Source organism: Haliaeetus leucocephalus, unplaced genomic scaffold, assembly GCF_000737465.1.
Source record: "Haliaeetus leucocephalus isolate CR32 unplaced genomic scaffold, Haliaeetus_leucocephalus-4.0 Scaffold276, whole genome shotgun sequence".
NCBI lineage: Eukaryota > Metazoa > Chordata > Aves > Accipitriformes > Accipitridae > Haliaeetus > Haliaeetus leucocephalus.
This window is the reverse complement of record NW_010972712.1, coordinates 159,471-183,332: the sequence shown is the minus strand read 5'-3', so window position 1 is coordinate 183,332 and position 23,862 is coordinate 159,471. Positions and strand designations below refer to the sequence as shown.

The following is a 23,862-nucleotide window of genomic DNA, read 5'->3' as shown; positions in this document are numbered from 1 at the left end:
TCCTGGCAAGCAAAACCATGTCAGGGAGCAAATGGGAGAAGCAGCATGCCTGTCATCAGTGCTGCTCCTGGAAAGCTGTGACCTGCGCTGCCCAGCAGGCCCAGCCAGGCAGGCAGACAGAATGTGCCAGGGACCAATGCCCCTACCTCATATAATGACAGTTGCCTCAGCTTTGGTTCCCTCCATAGCATCAATTACATGCCCACATATTACTGTGTGAAAACCCCACTGTGATGGGTTCAGTACAGCCTTTGCATTATTGCAGGTATTTTGAACTGAAGGAAAACATACCAAGGTAGTCTGCAGGCCACTGGGGAAGAAGACTTCACAACCAGCTGTGCTTCGTCGGACATGCCATGCTGGCATTCATCACGCCCTGCCAGCTCTGCCAGACTTGGCCGTCACTGCGAGCCTCTGGCAGGTGGAGATACTATACTTCATTCAAATGTCACTGCTACCGATGCGGTTGGTTTGGGGCAGCTCCCGACAAGGTGCTGTGCTGCAGCTCGCTTACAAATTGTTCAGCTAAAAGAAAAAAAGGTTAAGGTTGTGGCTCGTACTGGCCCTGCCCTCCCCACGAAGCCCTCTGGCTTCCCCAGTACGCAGGGAGAGGGTGGAGACTCCTCAGGGTGACGGAGCACAGGGAGTCCAGCTCCCAGCTCACTGCCGTTTTGCAGCAGACGTGATGAGACGGGTGGGACAATCCTGCCCTGCAAGCTGAGCGAGCCGTCGGGGCTGCCTTCCTACACACCACGCTCTTCTCTTCCCTGGCTCCTGCTTCCCTTCCACCGCTTCTGCCACCTCCTCAGCAGCCCTGCAGTGCTGACCCAGACCTGCTGCTGGTAAGTGAGTCGGTAGCAGCAATTCAGCCTTTTTACTGAGATAGATTTAATTCGGTGTAGTGGCTTGCTTCCTCCTCCATGAATTGCTTTCTCCGCCATTGCTATGGAATTAGATTCCTTAGAATCTAATTAGTGGCTGTTTTCCTCCAACAGCCAAGGAAAACACAGCAAAACACTTCCTTACCTTTTCCCAGCTTTTCAAGGGATTTTACTGAGAAATTTGGCAAGAAATTCATGAAAATATGTTTTATAAATGGGGGACGAAATCTTCAAGGCTTAAAGTAAAACCAGTAAAAAGGTGAAAAGTTAGAATATTTTGCAGGAACTACCATACTCGGAGTTTGCCCATGCATGTTAATACACCACAGATAACACACATGCAAATACCTGCACTGCTTACTCGGTCCCCAATTAACACACAGGGCTCTTTTCACAGAAGGTAGGTTACAAATCCCTAGTAAATCGGTTAGCAATTAACTTACAGATTGCCTGAATCGCATTATCCTTATTTACTCAAATGGTTTTAATTTCCTACACGCGAAGGAGGACTATATGGTCCTGGGCTGGCAGTACTAGGCTGTACCATCCTCTTTGCATGCCCACATCCATTCTCTGGCCAGTCTACATCCCTGTAAATGCATGCAACTAAAGAGGGAAAAAAAAAAGGTATACTTACAAATTCTGTGAATTTATATGTATCCAAACTCTAAAACGCACATTTGTAGTACATACTGTACTGTTTCAGCTTGCAGGTTGCAAGACTAAACTTTGTACCCATTAAAAATAAGAAAAATAATAGCTCACTTAATTGTGGTTTCTCTGGCAGGTTCAAGTATTCAGAAAAAAGAAAACAGGCTATTTTTTTTAAAGGGTTTGAGACAGTTTCCTTTAGAAAACTGCTAAAAGCTTCTTGTGTCTCTCAAACTCTTCCTCCTTAAGTAATTTCAATGCTTATTCTCTATAGAGATGAAATGCCTTGAATAACTGCCTGGATTTAAAAAAAATCAATTAAAATGCACTTCTGAATGTTCCCATTCAAAATTTTACTACTACTCCTATGGTACTGGTTTTTGTATTTGAACTGCAAATTCCTCCGATACCAAAAGCTTTGCAGGAAGACTGGCAGGAATGAATGCTACTTAGTTTTTTATACAGACAGTGTATCTTAATGCATACAAATAGGTGTACTGAAATTGCTTGAAACACCCCAGGTATGGTATTGCTGTGGTTCACGCAGGTTTAAGTCAATGGAACTCTGTAGTACCTTTTGTTGGTGGTTTATGTTTTTGTTTAGTGCCCCTGAACATGTAGGGAAAATGAGACTTTGTACTTTATAAATCTCACAAGAATACACAGGAAAGTGACCGTACTGAGTTTTATTTTCCATGTGTTGAAATAGCGGGCAAAGAGATTTCATGATAGTTTTTAAGGAAGCAGTTTCATTTTCCCATTAATAAAAGGTTAAATCTCAAGATCCAGTACTTTGCCTTCTGACAAAATTTTCTGAGACTAAATATCTCTGAAGAAAAGGTTTTTCTATTAGGCTTGAACTGAAATTGATGCTGAAATCAATGGCAATAAAAATATTTTAGAAAGATTCAGGAAAACAAATTAAATTTGTAAAATTCCCAAAGAGTTCATAAATTTTATATTTAGCTGATGCAAAAATAATGTATTATACCCAGAGTTCATATGATGAGGATATGAAACTCTTTATCATATTAACAAATATTTCTGAATACAGCAGGCAGTACATACTGTCATTGAATCTCCTGCTCATTTCTGATCTAAAGTTGATATTTGTAAGTCATTGGCAATGAATTCTAGGAAACTTCATTTAAAGAATTTTAGTTTACATAGAAATTGATTTAATTGATTAACATTCATAATCATTGTTTCTTTGTCCTGCACATGCTCTGACTTAAAATGTTTCATGGCTGTATGTCATAATAAATGCAATAAATAATTTTTTAAACAAGGCCTAAAGTAATATTTTAAAAAATCCATTCCTAAGGAGCAATTGCAACAGCTGACAATTATGTTAGCTATAAAGGAGCATGCCCCTGTATTCCTACGGTGAAGTTTATTGCTAGATCAGAAATGCAAAGGTTGGTTTGTAAAATACCAAACTGTTTATCTCACTGCAAGTACTTACCCCACAGTGAAAAAAGGGTCTCCAAAAAAGAAAAGCAAATGAAAAGCCTAACTCTAGCACACAGGCATTATTTTCACTGTTAGCGCTTCATCTTCTCTCAGCACACTGTTAGCTGAGATCCAAATCACCACTCTTACAGGTTTACACGAGTCACCAAGGCAAAGACAACAGCTGCCCCGATCTCCTGTTGGCGACAGTCCCACTCAGAGGGAGAAGCTGCGTTATGGGACTTCCCAAGGCCCCTTCCCACCATCATGTCCAGAACTCTCTCATTTTGTCATTCCAAGGAGCTGTTGTGATGGGAGTCCTTGCAACCATTAGGCTCCTTTGAGAAGAGAGAAGGCTAACACGGATTTCATAGAGCAACTGATAAATAACCAAGTTGTAAGCGAATGAGTATTCTGCAATTTCTTTCTGCAATAAAGTCTAGTAGCTCTGAAAGTGTAAAATGCTACTTTCAGTATTAACCTAACATCTGAAATAGAATTTTTTTTACTTTGGTAAATGGCATATGCCCACAAATACACCTTTACCTGAAGGGGCAGCCATCAGGAGGAACAGCACACAGACAAATCCGTGTCTTCCACCTACAGCATCTCACCCTGTCACTGCAAGTAGCACAAGCACACGACAGCCATGAAGGGCCATGCCGATTTACACCAGAGGTCCAGCTAGACCTGAATCCAGCCTCTACTTACAGTTGCCAGTAACCAATGCCTTCTCAAGGGACAATATCAAAGAACACTATTTTTCTCTGGCAGATTTGGGCAGTCAGTGGGCTCAGACCTTCCTGAACTGGAGGTTTTCCTGCCGACAGCTGTATTAAATAGCCATTGAGGGACTGTCTGCTATGGATATGTCTAATCCTTCTCGTAGCTGATTAATCTAGCTTCTGCAGTGTTCTTTGCAAAGATGTGTACAATCTAATCATAACTCAATTGGTAAATTAAACTTCAGCGTACTGTCTGTTCTTAAGAACGACTCTGTGAAAGTAGTGTGATCCTGTATCTATGAAAATAGCTTCTGATCCTGTGCTTATTGTCTGCCAGTCAAGTTCAGTCTGGAAGATTGAATCCATTTCATTCCTAAATGAAAAGTTTGTTTTCTAAAGAGCATTTCCGAAATTTCAGTGCAAGTGCTGAGTTAGGTTTTTATGCTGGTCTTTGGAAAAAACCAACAAACCCAAATGAAACAAAGAAGAATTTAACTATTCTGTTGATAATGCCTGAGGTCAGGCTATACCTCACACTCCCCCATTTGCTCATAACATTACATCAGTAATACTGAAACATTAAGCTGAGAAAAAAATCTCATCAAGTAAAATACTGATCTAGATATCTTATAGATGCAGTGATATATCAAGGTCAGAGTCACACTGTCATGTGAAGAATTCTGCACTCACATCATGCTGCTGTTTATCAAACAGTTCAAGAAATTTTATAATGTCTGTCTGTGGTGTTTACTCTGCGGTTGAGTGTTTGGTACCCTGCTTGGAATGCTAGCAAACATCTGCTCAGTGTACGGTGAGACTTTAACTGAAAAGTTCCCACTGCGGTTCTGAATGCACATCTCTACTTTACCAAAGCATCCTTTCAAATGGCAATGATTGATGTCCAGCCAGATTAGCCCAGAAACTACTGTATAAATAGCCTTATAAGATTAGCTGCCTTCCTGTGAGTAGGTTAAGTCTTCTCCAGCACAAGCAGAGAAGAGTGTAGGCAGTTTATCAATAAAAGGCCTCCAGACTTTCAATGTTCCACATCTAATTGATGTTCAACTTACTCAAAATCCATTTTAGCTTAAATTAAAGCTAGTCCCATTGTAATTATATTTGGAACACAGTTTCTTTTCTTTGTAGGCAAATTGGGCCAAGATTACTCATTACGAAAACATTAAGACCTTACATTTTTGCCAGCACAGAAGACTGCAGTTTTGTCAGAAGAAGCAACCTTGGGCTAGATTTGGGATAGCATCGTTGGGAGACAGATGCACCAGCCTCTACATGCAGATAGGCCTGTTGCTGACAGTAGGGCTTCCAGCAGTTTCACTGCACTGATAGCCACAAAGGAGAGTTCAGCTGTCTGTCAAGCAACCTTAAGAAACCAACAAGATAAGGGCTTCTTTTTTTATGTGACCATATGACTGCATTAGATTAAACGGCTTTTTTTGCAAGGCTCATTTTATTATCTGCTCTCAAATTCATTCAGTATGTCTGAAACAGTCTCATAGTTTGCCTTCTTCCTTGCTGCAAGCAGTATAACTATGCTAAGGTATGGGACTGATAATCCCAGAGTCCCAGAGCTCCTAGCTGCTCATCTCCCCTCTCGGTTCCTATGAACTACTGCATTACTAACATTTCCCCTAGTGACAATTAAAGTAATTAGAGTCCGATGAGTCAGCATGATCCTGCCTTCCACCTAAATGACCATGTGCCATTTAGGAAGTACAAAGGGGACAAGGGTCTGCAGGCACAAGGGGCAGCTGGGGATGCCGCAATGGTGCAGGTGGATGGCTCACAGGCAGGAGCACTGCACTGTCACTGGCTGACAAGGAAGGTGAGATAGCTTTAACTGTTCTACAACTACTGTCTAGTTTTTACATGGAAAGCAAATCTAAGGAAGAGAATTACTTGGCAGTGGTGTCAGTTTCCAAGTTCCCATACCCTTGGCAAAATTACTTTGATTAAAAAAATAAACCAACAATTTTTAGATTTTGTTACCATTGCACAGGAGCTAAAGGTAGGAGGAGTATCTTTACTTTCAAACCACCCCTTTAAAAGAGTATCTAATGGGCAAACTAAGCACATTCAAAACTAGAAAGAAGTCTGATGAAGTGGACGGGCAGAAGGCCAGGTCCTTTTGGACCTCAATAATTTTAAGTCGATCTTTCAGTGAGTCACCTGTTGTACCCATGGTTTCCAACAAGCGTGCAGTCTGTGTACAGACCTCTCTGCCAGGGGCAGCCCTCCAGAAAGAGCATAATGTCATGCTAGTTCCCGGCGTGAGAGGTACCTACTTCCTTGTACCAGGAGAACGGATGCAGTTGGTGCCCGTGGCCAGGTGCTGCTGCAGGGGGGCTCCTGGGGGAGGCCTCTGTGAGAAAGGAGCTGGGGTTGCCCCTGCCAGGTGCAGCTGCCTCCCACCAGCCAAAGCCAACTGTGTCAGCAATGCTGGCAGTTCCTCTCTGAAAACCTATTTAAGAAAGGGTAAAAGATGCTGTGCAGCAGCTGTGAGAGAGGAGTGAGAAAATGTGGGAGGAACAACCCTGCAGACACCAAGTCAGTGAAGAAGGAGGGGGAGGAGGTGCTCCAGGCACTGGAGCAGAGATTCACCCGAGAGGGCATTTGGGTGGGCATCTGGTGGTCAGCCAAGTTCAACCCACCACAACAGACCGTCAGGGTGGAGGGAGACTCTTCTATCTCCCTAACACTGCATGTGGTGTGAAACAATATGGCAGACCCAGCTCCGCATCAGCTCCGTGTCATCTCAAGGTCTGAGCCCACAAGACCCAAACGTCTATCTGAAAGAGAGAGACCTAGGTGGACATCTGCAAGGTCCATAGCAGGTCCAGTGCTGAAGACTGGACCCACCAGACACATCTTTCCTCTCCATACCTAATCAAGTCTTCCTGCTTCCCATTTTTTCATTTATAGAGGAAAAATGGCAGAAGGCCAGCCACACCTAAGTATTCAGATGTCAGACTTGAATACAAATGGCATCCCCAGCAGAACGCAGTGCTCTCCAGACTTAGCCAGCAGGGGAGGAAGTGTACTAACTTTCCACAACATCTGCTACCATGTGAAGATGACGACTGGGTTCCTGTGTTGTCAAAAAACAGCCAATAAAGAAGTTTTGAGAGATGTCAAGTACGTATTTAAATATCTCTTTAGAGTATGTGTGTGTTTTATTTCTGTCCGGACAGCTGAGTCCACTCAGGTCACTGAACCACTAAGCACAATATACAGAATCTGATCAAGATTTAGAAAAATTACATGTGTGTATGGTTGCTTTGTGTTTGCTATCAGCTGTGCTTAAGCTTCCTGCTAGGCCCCACTGGTCCTCAGTCATTAGAGCTGAGCCTGTACACAGAGAGCTCACGCTGCTGGGTGCCATTTCCCCCAGCCCCAGGAAGGGACAGCCTTCCTGGCCACTATCAGCATGGGTGCACACAAGCCAGCTGTGGTCGTTTTACACTACCTGGCAAGCCTCCTACTGTGCCATGGTGTTTAAGTGAGATACCAACAGACGGTCCTCAATGCTTGCGTCTCCTTCCCTGAGGTGCCCTTTGGGAAGGTTAATTTGGGGGGGGTTAACTTAAAATGTTTAAGACAGCAATATAAATGAAGGTTAGGTTAACTTTGAAGAGATGTAAAGTTTTCTCTTTTGGGGTTTTTATTTCTAACATTGAGCACTACTGCAGTAAAGGAATCATGTCGTTATGGCCTTTGTTCAATAATCTATGCATCAAATTTGCCCATTCACAGTTCAGTAGTTAAGCTAAGTGGCAAGTTCTCACACAACATGCCATTCGAAGTCACCCGTGACTTTCAGCTCCCTAACTCCAATTTCTATCATAAATATTCACCCTTTTGTGTGGCTCTGTCTGTCCTGCTCTTTGCCTATGCAATTTCCACACCTCCTAAACATGAGCTCTTAAAATCTTTCCTACTATCCTCAAGAGCTGTATGTTATGGTAACTTAATTGACTGACACTGGTCATTTGCAACAATGTCAGCAGGAGACCCCTCCTGTGGCTTATTGTAAAAGACCAATGTTTAACACACATTAATGCTTTTCCCTTTTAGAAAATGCAACATCTACATTTGTTTTGTTACATATTTTTGTGCGTGTTAAAATCACATATAACGTAACATAATATATGTATAATATGTATGCTTCTTAATCTGTGGAACCATACATTTCCACAATAAGAAATTGAAGGAAACAAATATGCATCAGGAAGAGCAAAACCAAGCCTCCTAGGCTGCATGTCCTTAGACCCTAAGAACAGCTGTACTGGGCCAGACCCACAGCCACACTCAGATTGCTGTTACCTGGATTTCTGATAACAACCAGTACCAGACTGTAGTTCACGATAAACCTGGTATCATAACATACGGACAGGCACTTGTGTGTGCAGCATGATTCTGGTGTACACCAAAGCTTGTTGAGCACAGATTTTAGGGGCTAGTCAGGAAAAATAGCAGCAACGCTTTCACAGGCTTCAGCAAAAAGAAAAGAAAGGCAGCAGTATTTCCATATCCTGTATCATTTCTATAGGGACTTTTCCTCAAATACTTTAAAACCTTTTCTACCTGGCTTTTGAGTTTCACGTGGCTTAAAGTCAGATACAGAGAAACCATCAATGGCAGCTTCTGTAAGTACAAACAAATCCCTAGTATGTTCTGTCTACAGGGACCATTATTCTCTCTGCTAAGAGAATAATACCTTTAGAACTGAAGGTGGTTAAAGTGTGTGCTTTACTTCTAGAGATCCAGGAGGGTAAAAGCATGCATAGAGGTTTTGCTACCTTTTGCTCAAGTTTCTGTGTTGTCTTCATTATATGAAGATTAGTTCTTGAATTAGGAATAAAAATTAAGGTGGAGTTTGACTGATCATAAATATTGTTTGCTTCATTAATTCCAAAATTAATGGGATACGGAAGGTAGTTCTACAGATAATTTACACTAGCCTACCAGATGAAACACTAAGAGAGATAAAAACATCCCATCTATTTTGTAAAACCTATCTGTTTTGTCTTACAGTGGCATCATGAGACCAGGACTGAACGCAATTTTGGGACCCACTGGTAGTGGTAAATCTTCGTAAGTGCCCTCTTTGCGCTGTACAGAAATTACACAAAGGAGAAAATGAACGTGCACATATTTAGCAGTAATGGACAGATTTAGCAGTAAAGGGAAAGATTTTGTTTTCATTTAGGTCTGTGCAAATCTCACTGGTTTCTGAGAAATACCTGAATTCAAAAAAGACAATCAGCTTACATGACAAAGATATAATTAAATTTTAGTCCACACTTTCCTGATACACGATCTTTATGTATCATTCTAGATTAAGTTCGTATTCTTGAACAAATGGACAGCAATGCACTATGAAATAGCACAGATCTCAGTTCCTTAGGAAACCAGTACAAAAGAAACTCAGCCCTTGAAAACTGCTAGGGGTTTTCTAAATAGCAAATGTTTAACACGGGATGCTTTTATGTAACTGTTTCTTCCATGAGCTGGGGTTGTGGTTCAGAAAGCTTACCTCCTGCATGCTCATCTGACAAAGTAATCAACATTTCTCCTAGGCTACTCGACATTTTGGCTGCAAGAAAGGATCCCCATGGGCTTTCCGGTGACATTTTGATCGATGGAGCTCCTCAGCCTGCCAACTTTAAATGTACCTCTGGATACGTAGTACAGGTAAGTAATTTTTATCACTATGGATTTTATTGTCCCCTTCTGACTGCAATTGTAAGAAGTTGCTGCAGTATTGCAAGTACCTTGCCTTGATCCAAGAATCGAGACTGGTGCAGTAGCAACTCTCCACACATCCACCCTCACTGGGAAAGAGACTCTGCTTTGTATTTGAGTCTCTTTCCTTAATGCTCTACAGTCAACGGAGGCGGATGCTTTGGATCTGTCCTTGTTCTCCCATTTGGGGGAATAGCCATAGGCTACCAATATGCACGGAGTATTTTCCAAATATGATGCTTTCTGGTAATATACAGCTTGTATCTCCGCTTGCCCAGGACAATGTCAGTAAGTCCCATTCTAAGAAAACCTTTGTCCTGTGGGGGTGGGCTGGGGAGAAAGACATGTGAAGAACAAAAGAAGGAAAACTGCATCCCTATTTTCATTTCTTTCCACTCCCTACTACCTATGCTCAACAGCATGCTTGCAGTTTATCAAGACCTGAAGAGGTGCATCCATGAAAACTTATAACAGTACAGTCAGCATGTTACAGAAACACGTAACTCTCGACTTCCTACATCTGACAGATTCCTCTTACAAAAGACAAATAGCTAGTATCTAAAAAACCTACCCTCCTTCCTCCTTTGCTGAAACAAGCTCGGAAAACCTTCACCTTACCCCACATGGACCCAACCTCTCTTCTCCTTCCTTATCCCTGCTCTTACCTGCAGTGGACTGAGGCTACATTTACAAACGTACAGTGATAGCGACCTGAGTTGTAGCGGCTCCTTAGGTCCCTTTAGCCCTTCTGTATCTCACTCAACACCTCCAAAAAATTGAATAAGGTAAGAATACATGAGGGATAGTTTTTAATACGTTGCTATTTATGCATTTTGATATCATGCATGATGGAGGATGTTCCTATATTGTGTTGCTTTATGAATAAAGGCATTTATAATTATGTGCATGAAATCAACTCTCTGCTATAACACAGGCTTTGAAGATGCACCTTACTGCATGTTCTGGTGGTTGCTGCTGTCCCTCTGCATGCAAGGACAACATAAAACACAGGTAGATGCAGTTGTCAGAGGAAAAAATAGAAATTGCTAAGCGACCACCAAGTATCTACTTTTTTTTTCATGAAGGATGATGTGGTGATGGGAACCCTGACTGTAAGAGAAAATTTGAAGTTCTCAGCAGCACTCCGTTTGCCAAAGTCAGTGAAGGAACAGGAAAAAAATGAACGAGTGAATCAGATCATCAAGGAACTGGGTTTGAGCAAAGTGGCAGATTCCAAGGTAAGGCGTGTAAATATGGTGCTTAAATCATGAACAAGTATTAAGTGATTTATTTAATTAACCAAATGGCTTAGCATGGCAGATAAAAGAAAAGTAAAATTAAACAGACTATTTCAGTAATACAATAATTAATAACATTTATGTATGGCAATCTGCACGGACTCTGCGATGATACTGCCATATGCTATTACATTGTGGGGAAGGGGAAAGGTAGTCTGTGGTTGGAGCAAAAGAGAACACCTCAAGTAATACTAACATTAAGAAATGTCCTACATGTGAGGTAACATCTACATCTGTACCTGAGAGTAGGGTCAAAATTTCTTACAACTCTTCCAAAATGCTGCCATGTCAGTAGGATGCTGTTCACTGAAGTATTTGTTGTCAGGCCAAATGAGACAAGTTTCTTGTTTTGTGGCAGGTTGGCACACAGTTCACTCGCGGGGTGTCCGGAGGAGAGCGGAAAAGGACCAATATTGGGATGGAGCTCATCACGGATCCTGCCATCTTGTTTTTGGATGAGCCAACTACAGGACTCGATGCCAGTACTGCTAACGCTGTCCTACTGCTACTGAAAAGGTGATGGCCTGGGAAACAGCTTCCTGTTTTCACCATTCAACTCTGCTACATTTCAGTTGTATTTGACTTAAATTACAGTTAGAATGAGCAAACAGGGAAATCAGATGTAATTGTTTACCAGCAAGCCAAGGCTGCAAAGAGGATAGGAAAAAGGCTGTATGAACTCTCTCGCTCCAAAGCAGCTGCTCACAGCAGTACACAAAGTGCCTTGCACAAAGCGTGTGCATGCCGGGACTGCAGTTTGTCTGTGATAGCTGTCACAGACAGCTTCATTTATTTTCATGTCTGCCTGGGCCAGAAAAGTGATTAAAACCCCTGTGGTACAGTCTGGTAAGGTGATTGATTTCAATATGGATGGTAGTTAGAACACAGCTAGCTGTTTCCCCATCACAAAATATCAGGCCAATCTTTGTGAAAACAAGCACAACACACTCTCTATTTGCAAATTTTACATCATTTTTCATTTACTACAAGCAAAGAGGACTCAAACGCCTCTCTCCAGAGCTTTCTGTCTGCATCAAAATCTTTGCAGAACCTTCCCCTCCAACAACATTCCCAGCAAGAGGGAACTTTCTTTTCTCACACAGACACTATAAATATGACCTAAATATTTTCTTTTTTTTTTTTTCCCTTCCCCCTCCCCTCTCTGGCACACCAAGTTAATCCAACTTAACCAAGGCTTAACTGAACTTGCAAATTCTCTTATCTAAATGCTGAACCAACTTGCAAAGCTAACATCTCTGTCATTCTTCACTTCACATTCAGGATGGCAAAACAAGGAAAAACAATAATCTTCTCCATCCACCAGCCTCGGTACTCTATATTCCGACTGTTTGACAACGTGATGCTGCTGGCCGTGGGGAGAGTGCTGTACCATGGGCCCACTCAGCACGCCATTGAGTACTTCCAGTCTATCGGTGAGCACATCGCACAGCAGGGCCAACTGCAGCAACATCTTTAGTTTGCACTAACTTGAATAAAATGCCAATAGCGCTTGATCAGAATTGGGCCTAGTGTGTAGTAGCAAGCCCAGGATTCTAACAGGCTAAGCATTTCTCTTGGTGTTTCACCTCTTGATGCGTATGTAGATTTGGATGATAGGGCTGACCTCTAATCAGCTGTTCCTGGGCACATCTTAATTAGACAAAGCACAGGCTAGGGTTGAAAAGGGCACATTGCCAGCTGTCACCTTGCTTTCACTGACAGAGCTGTCTGGCAGTGCCGTTCATCTCTTGGCTAAGCACGGACCTTTTGAAGCCTGTAATGCTTATGGTACAGGCTGCTCAATGGGCAGAATGGAGTGGCTGTGTTCATGACAGCTACACACAGTCTTCTGCCAGTCACACAACCGCCGCTTAGGGCTTGTAATGCTGTTACTGCAGGCTACGAGTGTGAGCCATACAACAACCCTGCCGACTTTTTCCTGGACATCATTAATGGAGACTCCACTGCAGTGGCAATGAGCAAGACCGATGAAACTAACACAGGTATGAAACCCAGAGCTGAGTGAAATTATCATAACATGTATTTTGCCAGAAGGTGTCCAGCACAACACAGAAAAATCACTTACAGGTGTCAAACAACCAATAACCATGTTGTACAAGCGTACGGTTATTTGTATGCATGAGAGTATTACGCACTGCTGACCCGTGTTGCTTTAAAGGAAAAAAAAAACCCCAACACACCATTCCTAAATAATTTTTGTTTATACGTGGAAAATAATTAGCATAACCTGAATAAGTACCAAATTCACATACAGCCCTAGTATATAAAATATTTCTGTCTGTGCAAGAATAGTTTGCCTCTCATAAATAGGTATTTAGTAATTTATCATTGCTACCCATTTCTTCATAAACTGACCTGTATACTTTTGTGTCACACTCAAATTACAAGATGTTAAAGGTGAAAGAATATTTTCCTGTGTTGAAGTTATAATGTCTGGGAATATAAGAAACTGTTTTGTTACCTCTCAACACAGAGAAACTGCTGCTGTCATCTTCGAGGCAACCCAACTGAGGTCCTGCAGAAGCAGAGATGATAAACCAGGACAATTGTTCCAGTTAGGGACATAATTTGATGCAGTTATGACTTGTATTTTTTAACCTAATGCAATGGTTTATCTGTTATGAAATTACTGTTTTCCTTCCTCTGAGTAGGGTGGGAAGAGGGGCCAGAGATAGGGGACCAGTGTTCTCCTAATACTTCCCTGAAGTTGTGGTAAGGCAGAAATTATCCCCAAACTAAGAAATCAAATCTCACCTACGTTCAGTAGCATGCTTTTTCATCCTGTCTGTTGCTACTCATTAATAGCACGCTCTCTTTTCACATGAATGACAAGGGAAGTGAAATGATGAATATGCTATGTGCCCAAACACACAGTTTCACTATATCTTTACCAAAGAAGCAACCAGCATTTTACAAAAATGCTGTATTCAGGGTCTGACTAATATTACAGCTAGCAACACACATTGTATTTGTCATTGGAAAAGCACACACTGGACTACAGTTGAGAAAAAAAGGAGCTCCAGCTGAAATTTCTTTATGACTGACTCAAAAGTTTGACTGACATGCAGGATTACCTGGTCTTAAAAGTCTAGGAGGTCTAAGATTATCTCATCAGATCTGCAAAGCAGGTCACTTACAGAAAGCGGGGGTGGAGGTGGGGGGATGGGATCACTTTTTGATTAGAAGTCAGACTGAAGTTTGAAACTGGCAGCATCGGCAGACAAGGGTTTACTTAGTCAGTCTACTGTAAAGCTGCTGCCTGTGGGACAGGTTGCACAGCCAAACACAGAAGTTTGGTCTTATTTATACCAACTCTTTTGAATTGCATGCTATGAGACTAAGTGCAATGAATCACTGGAACTAAATGTGCATATTAATTCTTCTAGTTCATTAGTAACTCTCCCACCCCAACATAACTCTCCTGGCTTAACTCCTAAACAATCTTCCCATCCCTTACAGAAATAGTGATATTTCTTTTTAATCTTTTCAGCAGAGAGCACTGAAGAACGCACTGACTATGATAAAACCTTGGCTGAGAAGTTAGCAGAAAAATACTCCAACTCTGCCTACTACCAAGAAACAAAAGCAGTATTAGAGAATATTTCTTTGGGAAATAAAAAGAAAACAAAAGCGGTTTTCCGACAAATCACGTATGCCAATTCCTTCCTTCATCAGCTGAAATGGGTGTCCAAGCGCACATTTAAAAATCTGGTAGGAAACCCTCAAGCTTCCATAGCTCAGGTAACGCTATTTGTATCTACCCTTTTGTGGTATACATTGAATTTATTCCACTCCTGTATTAGGTAAGTCATCGGGATGGTTTTGCCTCTTGATATTTTGACTGCAGCAAGCATCTGAAAAAAGAGTGTTCAAGGTCTGGAAATCTGATGCACTAGAAGGTGTCCTGAATGCTCCCAAATGAGCAGCATGAGGGACTGTTCAGTAATTAATTTTGGACTACTGAAAGACTTTGGGAGACAGGATCTTTTCCAGCAGGGTATTCTGCTGCTCCCAGCCAGGAGCAGATTATCTCCCAAGTAGATTCACACATTTGCTCAGGAACATTCTTCAGACTTGACTCTAATTGTCCAGGATTGGCACTGTAGGGTTTGGCCTCAAATCTTCTCACCCACCAGGGAAAGTTAACTTGTACAATTAACTACACTTGCATACTTAATTAAACTTCAGCACACAGTGAAGTGCTGGCAGTTGGCTCAAGTGTAAAAAAATTTTCACAGTCTTATAATGTGTGTGTTGTTTGGGCATTTGACTGTTCGTAATGGCAATGATGTCTTCTGGAGAAGATGTGATGAAGACCACAATAGGGTCTAACACCTGCCATGGAAGATGAGCATGTTCTACATGACTAGCCCTGTTAGTGCTGCTTTTTCAGAAGAATCCACACCAAAAGTGTTGATTTATTCAAGGCTGCACATTGCCTTCAAAAATAAAGAATGCCTGGCTGACCTCCACAAAACGACTAATCCTCAGGAATCCCCTAATTCACGAGCCAAACTCTGCAGTCCCAGCACCAGCAAAACTCCCACTGCAAGTCTCAGCAATTCTAGAGGAACCAATAGAAAAAGTGATCCTGAGCCAGGGATATAAATTATCTTCATCATGTTTTACACAATGAGTGAACAAACAGCCAGTATGGAGGGGAAATCAGTCCAGAATCCCTGAGGTTAAAAGGCTTTGAGTATGTGTGTGCGCGTCTGTATGTTGATACTATGGAGATCCTTAATAATTGCTTTGTAAAAGCTTGACCTTGTGACAAGAATTAGACTCTCAAGGATCTCGTAATACCCCAAGGTTAATGGTCCTGACTTGTTTCTCACAATCTTTTCTATCTCCCCACCCTCATTAGGGATGGATTTTACAAGCATTCTTTGAGAGGTACATGGCTCATTAAGCCTTTTTTCATTAATCTGCTCCAAACTGGTCTTGATATGATCCCTGCTTTCCACTGCAATTGGCTTAGGAGCTGAATTATCCCTGACATTTGCTCCTTTCGGCAGGATCTTAGTTATAGGGTACCACGGATCAAGGCGTTTATGGTATTATGATTCATGCATTGCTCACGCTTAAAAATGACAGAACCGCCTGATACCATCAGTTTTGCTGAGATTTTTGTCATTTGCATTTAGCACTAAAAAGTGTGATGTACATACTTAAGTCTTTTAAATTATATCCTTGAGGCAGCTGCTATCTTTACTATTTAAATTGTGTTATAGACTGCAAATGTCAGTACACCTATAGCCCACAGTATCTTGTTCTTGTAAAAAACAATCTTGTGAATAAGATGTGTGATAGAGCCCAGCAATTACACACTGTGGAGCATGAAAATGAACTGTCATCTCCAAGCCAGCAGTCAGGAAAGACTGCTTTCAGCTATTGGTTGCTAAGCTCAGAGTAACACTGAGATGGCTCCAGAGAAACCCCCACAGCAGCACTGCACTGAAGAGCTGTGGTCAGCCCTAAAGCTGAAGTTACCCTCGTCACTGACAGCAGACGGGGAGTCACTGACTGTCCCAAGGAGGATGAATGGTGGAGAGTATCAGTAGGGAGAAAGGAGTGATGTTGCAATACATCACCAATTAACTTGATCACGACATCCAAGAATGGCTGAAACAGTGTTGGGGGAAAGGAGCTTGGCTGAGGTGCACATGATGCTGGGGTTCCTCTAGGGACAGGTGTTATTTCCTCTTTCTAACCAGCCCCACCAAGCCCCTACTATTGTCCCACTCCCACTGCTGGTGTTAGCACCCTCCCAGCACTCCCAGAGCAGTTCCCTCAGGTCATAGATCTGGCCTGGCAGGAGGTCAGGGAAAAGCCGGGATACTGTTGCAGGAATGTGCCTCCTGCCAGTGCCACCACAGAAGAGCCAGCAGCAGCTGAAGCTCCTGTACTGTCCCTCCTTTCTAGCCCTCCCAGTGCCTTGCCTGCATGATGCAGCAGCGGCTGGCTGCCACTGAAGGCAGGTGGCACTGGGAAGCTGTTGTCTCCCAGACACCTCTAGAAGGATACCGTGGCACAAAACTCAAAGTACTGCTGTGCTGCAGGTTGCTAACCGCCCCATCAACTCCCTTCCCAGCGTGGATAGCTTTTCTGCTTTCTGAAAACATTTCCTGTCAATCTACACTAACACACTACATATTTCAAAAAAACTACCAAAGCTTTAAAAGCAATGAGAATAATACTTTTCTTTTCTTTTTGATGTTCAGCTGTGTGTTACAGCTTTCCTGGGACTGGTTGTAGGTGCCATTTTCTTTGGACTTAAAGAGGACTCCGCTGGACTACAAAACAGGTTAGTCAGTTTAGGTAATGGATATCCAAAAATTTGATAAAGCTCCCTCATGGTTGCAATAGGATAATGAACAGCTTGGAGGCTGAGAAGGAACCCATAAGCTCTTTGTGAAATATACCTACCTCTTTGAAGCAAATGCTTCCCTTCACATCACTAGGTAAGGCCAAGCCTACATTAGTTACTTCGAAGTCAGAATATTCTTCTGCCTCTAGGAAGGTCCCTGCAGAACTGAGAGGGGGATGGAGTTCTGCCCTCCCATGCTGTAACCTGGACAAGCAGTCCAAATGAAGTGAGTAACGCTGCTTCTGTAGGATCACATTTTTCAGTGTCAGTCAGGTTGCTGAAAATGCTGAACAGCAGACAACATATTAAAAAGGCTTAATTCAGCATGGCAGCATTTTAACTTCTTTTCTGCAAAGATTTCCCCAGGATAAAAAGATTAAAGATTAAAATATACAGACTTGGCTACATAAACCTGGGTAACTAAAGCTTTGATCTTGCAACTGCTTCTATATACACACTTGAGTTTACCAGCAGTAAGTCAGAAGGTGTGTGTAAAGCTAGATTTTAAAATTATTTTAGTCTATGTATAAGTTTGACAGTTGTATGTACATGACCCGACAAATGCGTTTGCAACTAAGAAAGCTCTGGGTTCTTAGTCTTGAAACACTTCATAGCATTTACTTAAAAATGGCCCAGTTTTAAACTGAATATGAAGTGTGAAAGCAAAACCTTAAATTTTAGTGGAAAAGGCGAAAACAACTTCTTGCATTGCTAATTCAGTTCCTCACAGTTTACATCAGGCAAATGCCTCACAGACTGAGAATTTTTAACGTGTCTGGAAATCACATTTTAAAAAAATAAGGAAAATAAGTTCATTTTCTATCCTTTGACTGTATCACTGAACATCCTGTCCTTGCACGTGAATAACAAATACTGCCTGTGCCATGTCTACTTCAGGCTTGTTACAGACTCAGACTTGCAGCCAAGCCTCTTCCTGTGGAATTCGGGATGGGAGGTCACATACTGCTGAGCTCCAGGCACTATGGTCAGATTTACATACGCTGTAGTGGAAACACTACATTTACATCACATTTTTAATAACAGCTTGCCGTTTTGCTTTTTGTAGAGTGGGTGCAATGTTCTTTCTGACCACCAACCAGTGTTTCAGCAGCATCTCAGCTATTGAACTCTTCGTTGTGGAAAAAAAGATATTTATGTAAGTAAAACATACAAAAAGGTTATCAGGGACTACTGTTAGAGAGTTTGTTTGCCCTGCTGTAGCTAATTGTCATTTAAATACAACTAGTGCAGAGTTTTCAAATTATTTCACTGTTAGTGCTCATTGCAGAGGTACTCTTTGAGCCTGTCAGTGAGTTGTCTACAAATCCCCCAAATGGTACCTATAATTGCAAATGGCTCAGAGTTTAAAATTATTAACATATGTAGGACCCCCCCCCCAATACTCAATTTAGGAATTGATTAATAAGTTTGTGACTTGATAGTGAGGACAGTAAATACTATCTAACTGGATTCTTTAAAGCTATGCAGATTACACTGTACAGAAAAGGAAATTATTTAAGCTTTACCCTCTCTCTGTTTTGACAACATGACACTTACTAAAAATTATGTGCACAAGTATCCATATTCATTTGCATATGAAAATGCCACCATTACTACAGTATGTGGCTTACTGGACATTTGCATTACAGCCTAACCATGAAAGAACTCTTTTTTTCCAGTTTGAGCTAGAATTCATTTGTCTCCAGGCAAAAATAATCCTACCGGTTTTTAGTGATGAATATTGTAATATGCTGTATATATCTCTGTGTTCCAGACATGAATATATCAGTGGGTACTACAGAACATCTGCATATTTCATCTCAAAGCTAATGGCTGATTTAATACCCATGAGGACTATACCAAGCATCATCTTCACCTGTATAATTTACTTCATGTTAGGCAAGTATGGTCTCCTACAGTCCTATTACAACCCTCTCAATAAATCAACAAGGCACTCACATTGTATGTATGTGCATGTATATTTATATAGGCTAAAGCACCACATTGGCACAGCAGTGGTTACCATGCTTGCTTTTAGCATACCATGCTGTTTACAGAAAAGACACACTTTCAAAGATTTAAGTATTCATGTCAGAATCTGTGACATGTCTCATCTCCACTGCCCCTGGAAGGAGGTGTGCCATAACCATTTCTACATAGGTTTGATTTGTTCCTTTTCATTTATGGCCATCTTAGCTTCCAGTGACTTTTACAAGATACTTTTTCCATCCTTGCAAGAACAGCTATCAAAGAAAACGTTTTGTTTTAAGAGCTTAATATTGTGCGAATTAATATCAGCTTGTTCTTTTTGGTGAAATGCCTTCCGGTTAGTGAGCAGACTTTGAAAATTGCTGGCACCAAGTTTTACAACTCTAGACCGCCTTCAAACATCATCCTCAAAACACGTCCCAAGCAGGCCATTTTCCTAGGATAAGGTTTCAGATCACAACATCCTTTTGGGATGTCCCAAAAGCTGGAAAGTGCAAGCAAAATTTAAAATAATCACAGTTTGCTTTGGTCTGAGTTTTTTTCCCTAAGGAATAGGAAACAAGTCTGCATCAGCAAGAGGCCCTCAGACTGCAAAACTGGAGTGAGATAGACCTTGCTACCAAATCCATAGACGCCCAAAGGCCACTAGGTCTATTAAGAGAGCTCTCTGCTGGAAACAAGTGAAATGCTGTACAACTGCTGCTCATGGAAGTGCTCTAGAAATCTGTCCTTCAATAGACAACTTCAAGCCACAGCGAAGCCTTCACCTTGGAGCACATTACTGTAACTTCTACCCATTCTGCTATCTCCAGTGTTGCTGTAGTTACAGGCATACTACTTATTCAGCCTGTCCTCTGTTAACAGGGCATACACATATGGGCTGTCACAAGCCCCGCTCCAGTCTTAGGTCTCAGCGACATAGCCTATGCTGTCAGACAAAACGTATTCTGTAGGCAGGATACACTACGTAAGTCAGAATAGCGTTCAGGTTATGGTAGAGCTTTTGGCAGGATCATACTGAAACTCTTCTTGTTTTGATCTTTAAGGTTTGAAACCAACAGTAGAAGCCTTCTTTACAATGATGTTTACCCTTATGATGGTGTCCTACACAGCCACTTCTATGGCATTAGCCATTGCAGCAGGACAGAGTGTGGTCGCTGTAGCAAACCTGCTCATGACTATCACATTTGTTTTTATGATTGTGAGTAACATTATTCAGTTTTCTAGACTGAATCGTGAAATCCTAGAAATGCTGAAATCTAGAAATCCTACCAGCACAGAGTTCAGCTGAATTCTGCAAAAAACTGTGGGGTTGAGCATGTCGAATATCCTGGTTTGTCTGATTTGACTATTCTGATACTGTGGGGTCAAATATTCTGATTTGTCCTTTTAACTAACAAGGACCAGGGAGCTGGGTGCGAGGGAGAGGGAGAGTGGTTCCTTGGCCCTCTTCTCTGAGGCTCTGGCAACTAGCATACTGCCTGGAAAGCAGAAAAGCAGCCTAGTGCTACATTTCGTTCCTTTGCCTTTAGCTTTGGCCAAAGACCAATTTGGCTGGCTGAGGACATGACCTGCAGCCTCCTGCTCTCTGAGACCACTACCGTAGTTGCCCTCCTCAGCTGCAGAGCCAACCATCAGGCATGTTAGAACTGGACAACACACAAACAGCTGCAGTTCAAAGACAGGCACCATGAACAATAAGGCAGTGCTGAACCAACAGCCCAAAACCACGTTGCCTCAGACTCAGGGAACACAAGGAGAAACTGAGTGTACACATCCAGCAGCTCCACACACCCAAGTAACAGCAGACAGTTCATGTGAACCCATGTGGGAGCCACAGACAGGAAGCATCTGGGTTTAATGCATAGGTGAAAGTACTCCCCATTACTCATTTCAGGCGAAGGACCACATGGGGTTATGGCCCAAAGCTCGGTAACAGAAATGATTCCTTCCCTCTCCCCTGTTGTTCCACTGAAAGAGTTTCTTCTTTTAGAAATGCATTCCTCCTTGTTTTTAATCTGAAGCAGCAAAGTCAAGAGCTAGAGAAGAACACATGGTAACAGCATGTAATTTCTAATTCGGTTTTGTTGTTGTTGTTGGGGCTCTTTTGTAATCCTTGCCTCTAGATTTTCTCTGGGTTGCTGGTCAATCTCACAAGCATCATGTCCTGGCTCTCCTGGCTCAAATACTTTAGCATCCCTCGATACGGAATGACAGTAAGTGCTGTATTTTCCTGGGTACAGACTTGGAAAAGCTTTGCTAGAAAGAAATGTCTTTACTCATGATAAAGAAAACTCCAAACTTTATGGGCTGATGAGCAAAAGGTAAGTTAATTAAATACAGCAACCTCAGAACATAGTGCAGTGTCTTCAAACAAGAAAGGCTTCTCATCAACCAGCACCCACTGCCGTTTAGAAGAGCTCATTTCTGTAACTTGGAAACACCTCATATGAAAGAGACGCTAAACAACTACATCCACTGGAATGCAGTTGGATGAAAATGGTACAGAGTAAAGAACAATGTTATCCCTAAAAAACAATTCTTCTCTTTTCCATCAATCAAAAACTTGTCAAGTTAAAACTTTTCTCCTAATTTTTGATAATTTTAGCCAGGGTGATGTTTCACAGAGAAATTTGGGCTTTAATATGCCTGTGCAGAAATAGTCTAGCCTGAGGGAGGTGTTAAAGCCTGGTGACACGCATGCATTACAGGATGTGGACTGCATACATTCCTCTCTTAAAAGAAAAAGAATCCTGCTGCTCAGTTAAAATAAAATGGGGATTTGACCAACATAATAAATAGTGATACGTTTTTAGAATAAATTTGAATTGAATTATATCTCATCTTGTTAATGTATCATTCCTTTACCTACTAATTTCTGTTGTCATTGTTTCTTTTATTTTAAAAGGCCTTACAAATCAATGAATTGACTGATCTGAACTTTTGTAGCAGCAGTAATGACACAAATTTAATCAGCAATGATAACTATCGACAGCTAAGCCGTCCGTAAGTATTTTGGTACATTAAAACGAATCCCACCACTAGTAAGTTAGAAAGTCCTAAAGCATTAGTCTGTTTGTGAGATACTCAATGACGACCAGCAGAATCTGAGAGTTTTTATATCAGAAATGAAGTTTTGACTGGGTTTTTGCATTCTGTCTGCAGAGAATATTTGGCTTATTGTCATATTTAGTATTTATAACACTATAAATATCCGGCATTATGCTTCTCACTTTTCTTTAAACTGTGTTTACTGAAACACACACACATGCACTACAATTATACAGCCTCACAAAATCCATTTCAGCTTCCTCCAAGAAACTGATTGTAGCTACAAGAAAAACAAATTTACAAATAGAAAATAAAATAGTAACATATAGCTGGTGTTTGCCTGGCCTATTGTAGACATGAAATCACTCTACAACTTCTAGGCATCTTCCTAGACATTTCAAACTGACTAAGTTTATAAATGTGTGTATATTTATCCATAGGTGGTGCACAGGAAATGAGTATCTGAAAAATCAAGGCATTGATGTGAGTAGCTGGGGCCTGTGGCAGAACCACCTGGCTCTTGCCTGCATGACAGTAATGTTCCTTACCATTGCATACCTGAAACTGCACTTCATGAAGAAGTTCTCTTAAAACCAGAATGAAAACTGCAATTCCCACTGTTCAGTAGTTTGATAAATTGAGTGTGCAACTGACTTGATTTTCTCTGAAGAGACCTTCCTTTGTACTTCTGTTTATGGTTACACAAGTCAGCAATGTGAATGCCATCCCTGTGTATTAAATACTTAGTATTAATGTACTTTGCTGAAATGTCTAGCATGTCTCAGTTCTCTCTGCCATAAAAAGTGTACAACTATTCATTTCTTCAAGAGACTATTCAGTCTTTCTGCATGTTCTAGCTACAAATTTGTTAAATAATGAAACTAATATTTAATGGTTTAACCTGAAAAAAAAAAAAGGTTCCATACTTTAATTAGCACCTACATTCACTGGCAAGTAATTCAGTCCAAAGGGATGCTTATCAGGACACCAGTGCAGTCTCGACTGCTAATGAGGTCACAGTCTACGTGAGACAGCAACAAAAACACCTTCTCCATCCCAGTGCATGTCTCATGCCCTTTGCTATTTGGGAATCGTTACTGCTCTAGAATGTACCTGATTGAGCCCATCAAGTTTTTTCTTACCAAGCTCAAGTGATAGAAACACTTTTTTAAATAAAGGTGACTGTGTACTTACTTGCTCTGCCAGTTTGCATAATCCTTGTACTGAAATTTGCATTTTCTCTGCATAACTGCAAGTCATCTTCACTGTCCTGTTATTGCTGCTATTGTGAGTTCTTAGTCTTTTTTATGGTGACCAATTTCAACTGTACAGCTAATCAGGATGGAACCACATTTGTAGGAGTCCACAGGTTGCAGTGACCCTTTCCTGGCCGGCCAGCGTTTCTCCTGGCCGTACGCAGCAATGGTAGCGCAACTCCTTCTGCGTGGTACAGATGCGGCAGCACTTCCAACAAGGATCTCTGCCCTTATCGCTCCCCATTATTATTTCATGCAATAAAATTTGCTCTGTTTTAAAGACCTGTTGCTTATTTTTGGCCATGGTCTACAGACTCCTTACCAGTCATCCCTGCTCTTGCGTTTATTTAGGAGGTGCGCATGCAGTACGGTAACATTACGGGGGAACCCTCGCCCAGCTGTACG

General features: G+C 41.6%; 1 protein-coding gene across 3 annotated transcripts; it reads left to right on the top strand.

Annotated features, from left to right (window-relative positions):
- Positions 1–617: 617 nt before the first annotated feature.
- Positions 618–23,833, top strand: ABCG2 (ATP-binding cassette, sub-family G (WHITE), member 2 (Junior blood group)). Of its 3 annotated transcripts, none has more exons than XM_010569851.1 (16): positions 618–842; positions 6,650–6,862; positions 8,762–8,821; positions 9,307–9,421; positions 10,558–10,710; positions 11,129–11,286; positions 12,052–12,203; positions 12,669–12,773; positions 14,285–14,532; positions 17,016–17,098; positions 18,228–18,317; positions 18,936–19,060; positions 20,197–20,351; positions 21,277–21,366; positions 22,059–22,156; positions 22,642–23,831. In XM_010569851.1, the coding sequence occupies exons 2-16, from the start codon at positions 6,657–6,659 to the stop codon at positions 22,790–22,792; spliced, it is 1,989 nt and encodes a 662-aa protein (XP_010568153.1). In that variant the 5' UTR covers positions 618–842; positions 6,650–6,656; the 3' UTR covers positions 22,793–23,831. The 3 variants fall into 3 exon arrangements, with proteins under 3 accessions (XP_010568153.1, XP_010568152.1, XP_010568154.1); XM_010569850.1 differs by having other exon boundaries at positions 14,282–14,532; positions 22,642–23,830; XM_010569852.1 differs by lacking the exon at positions 12,669–12,773 and having other exon boundaries at positions 14,282–14,532; positions 22,642–23,833.
- Positions 23,834–23,862: the final 29 nt, after the last annotated feature.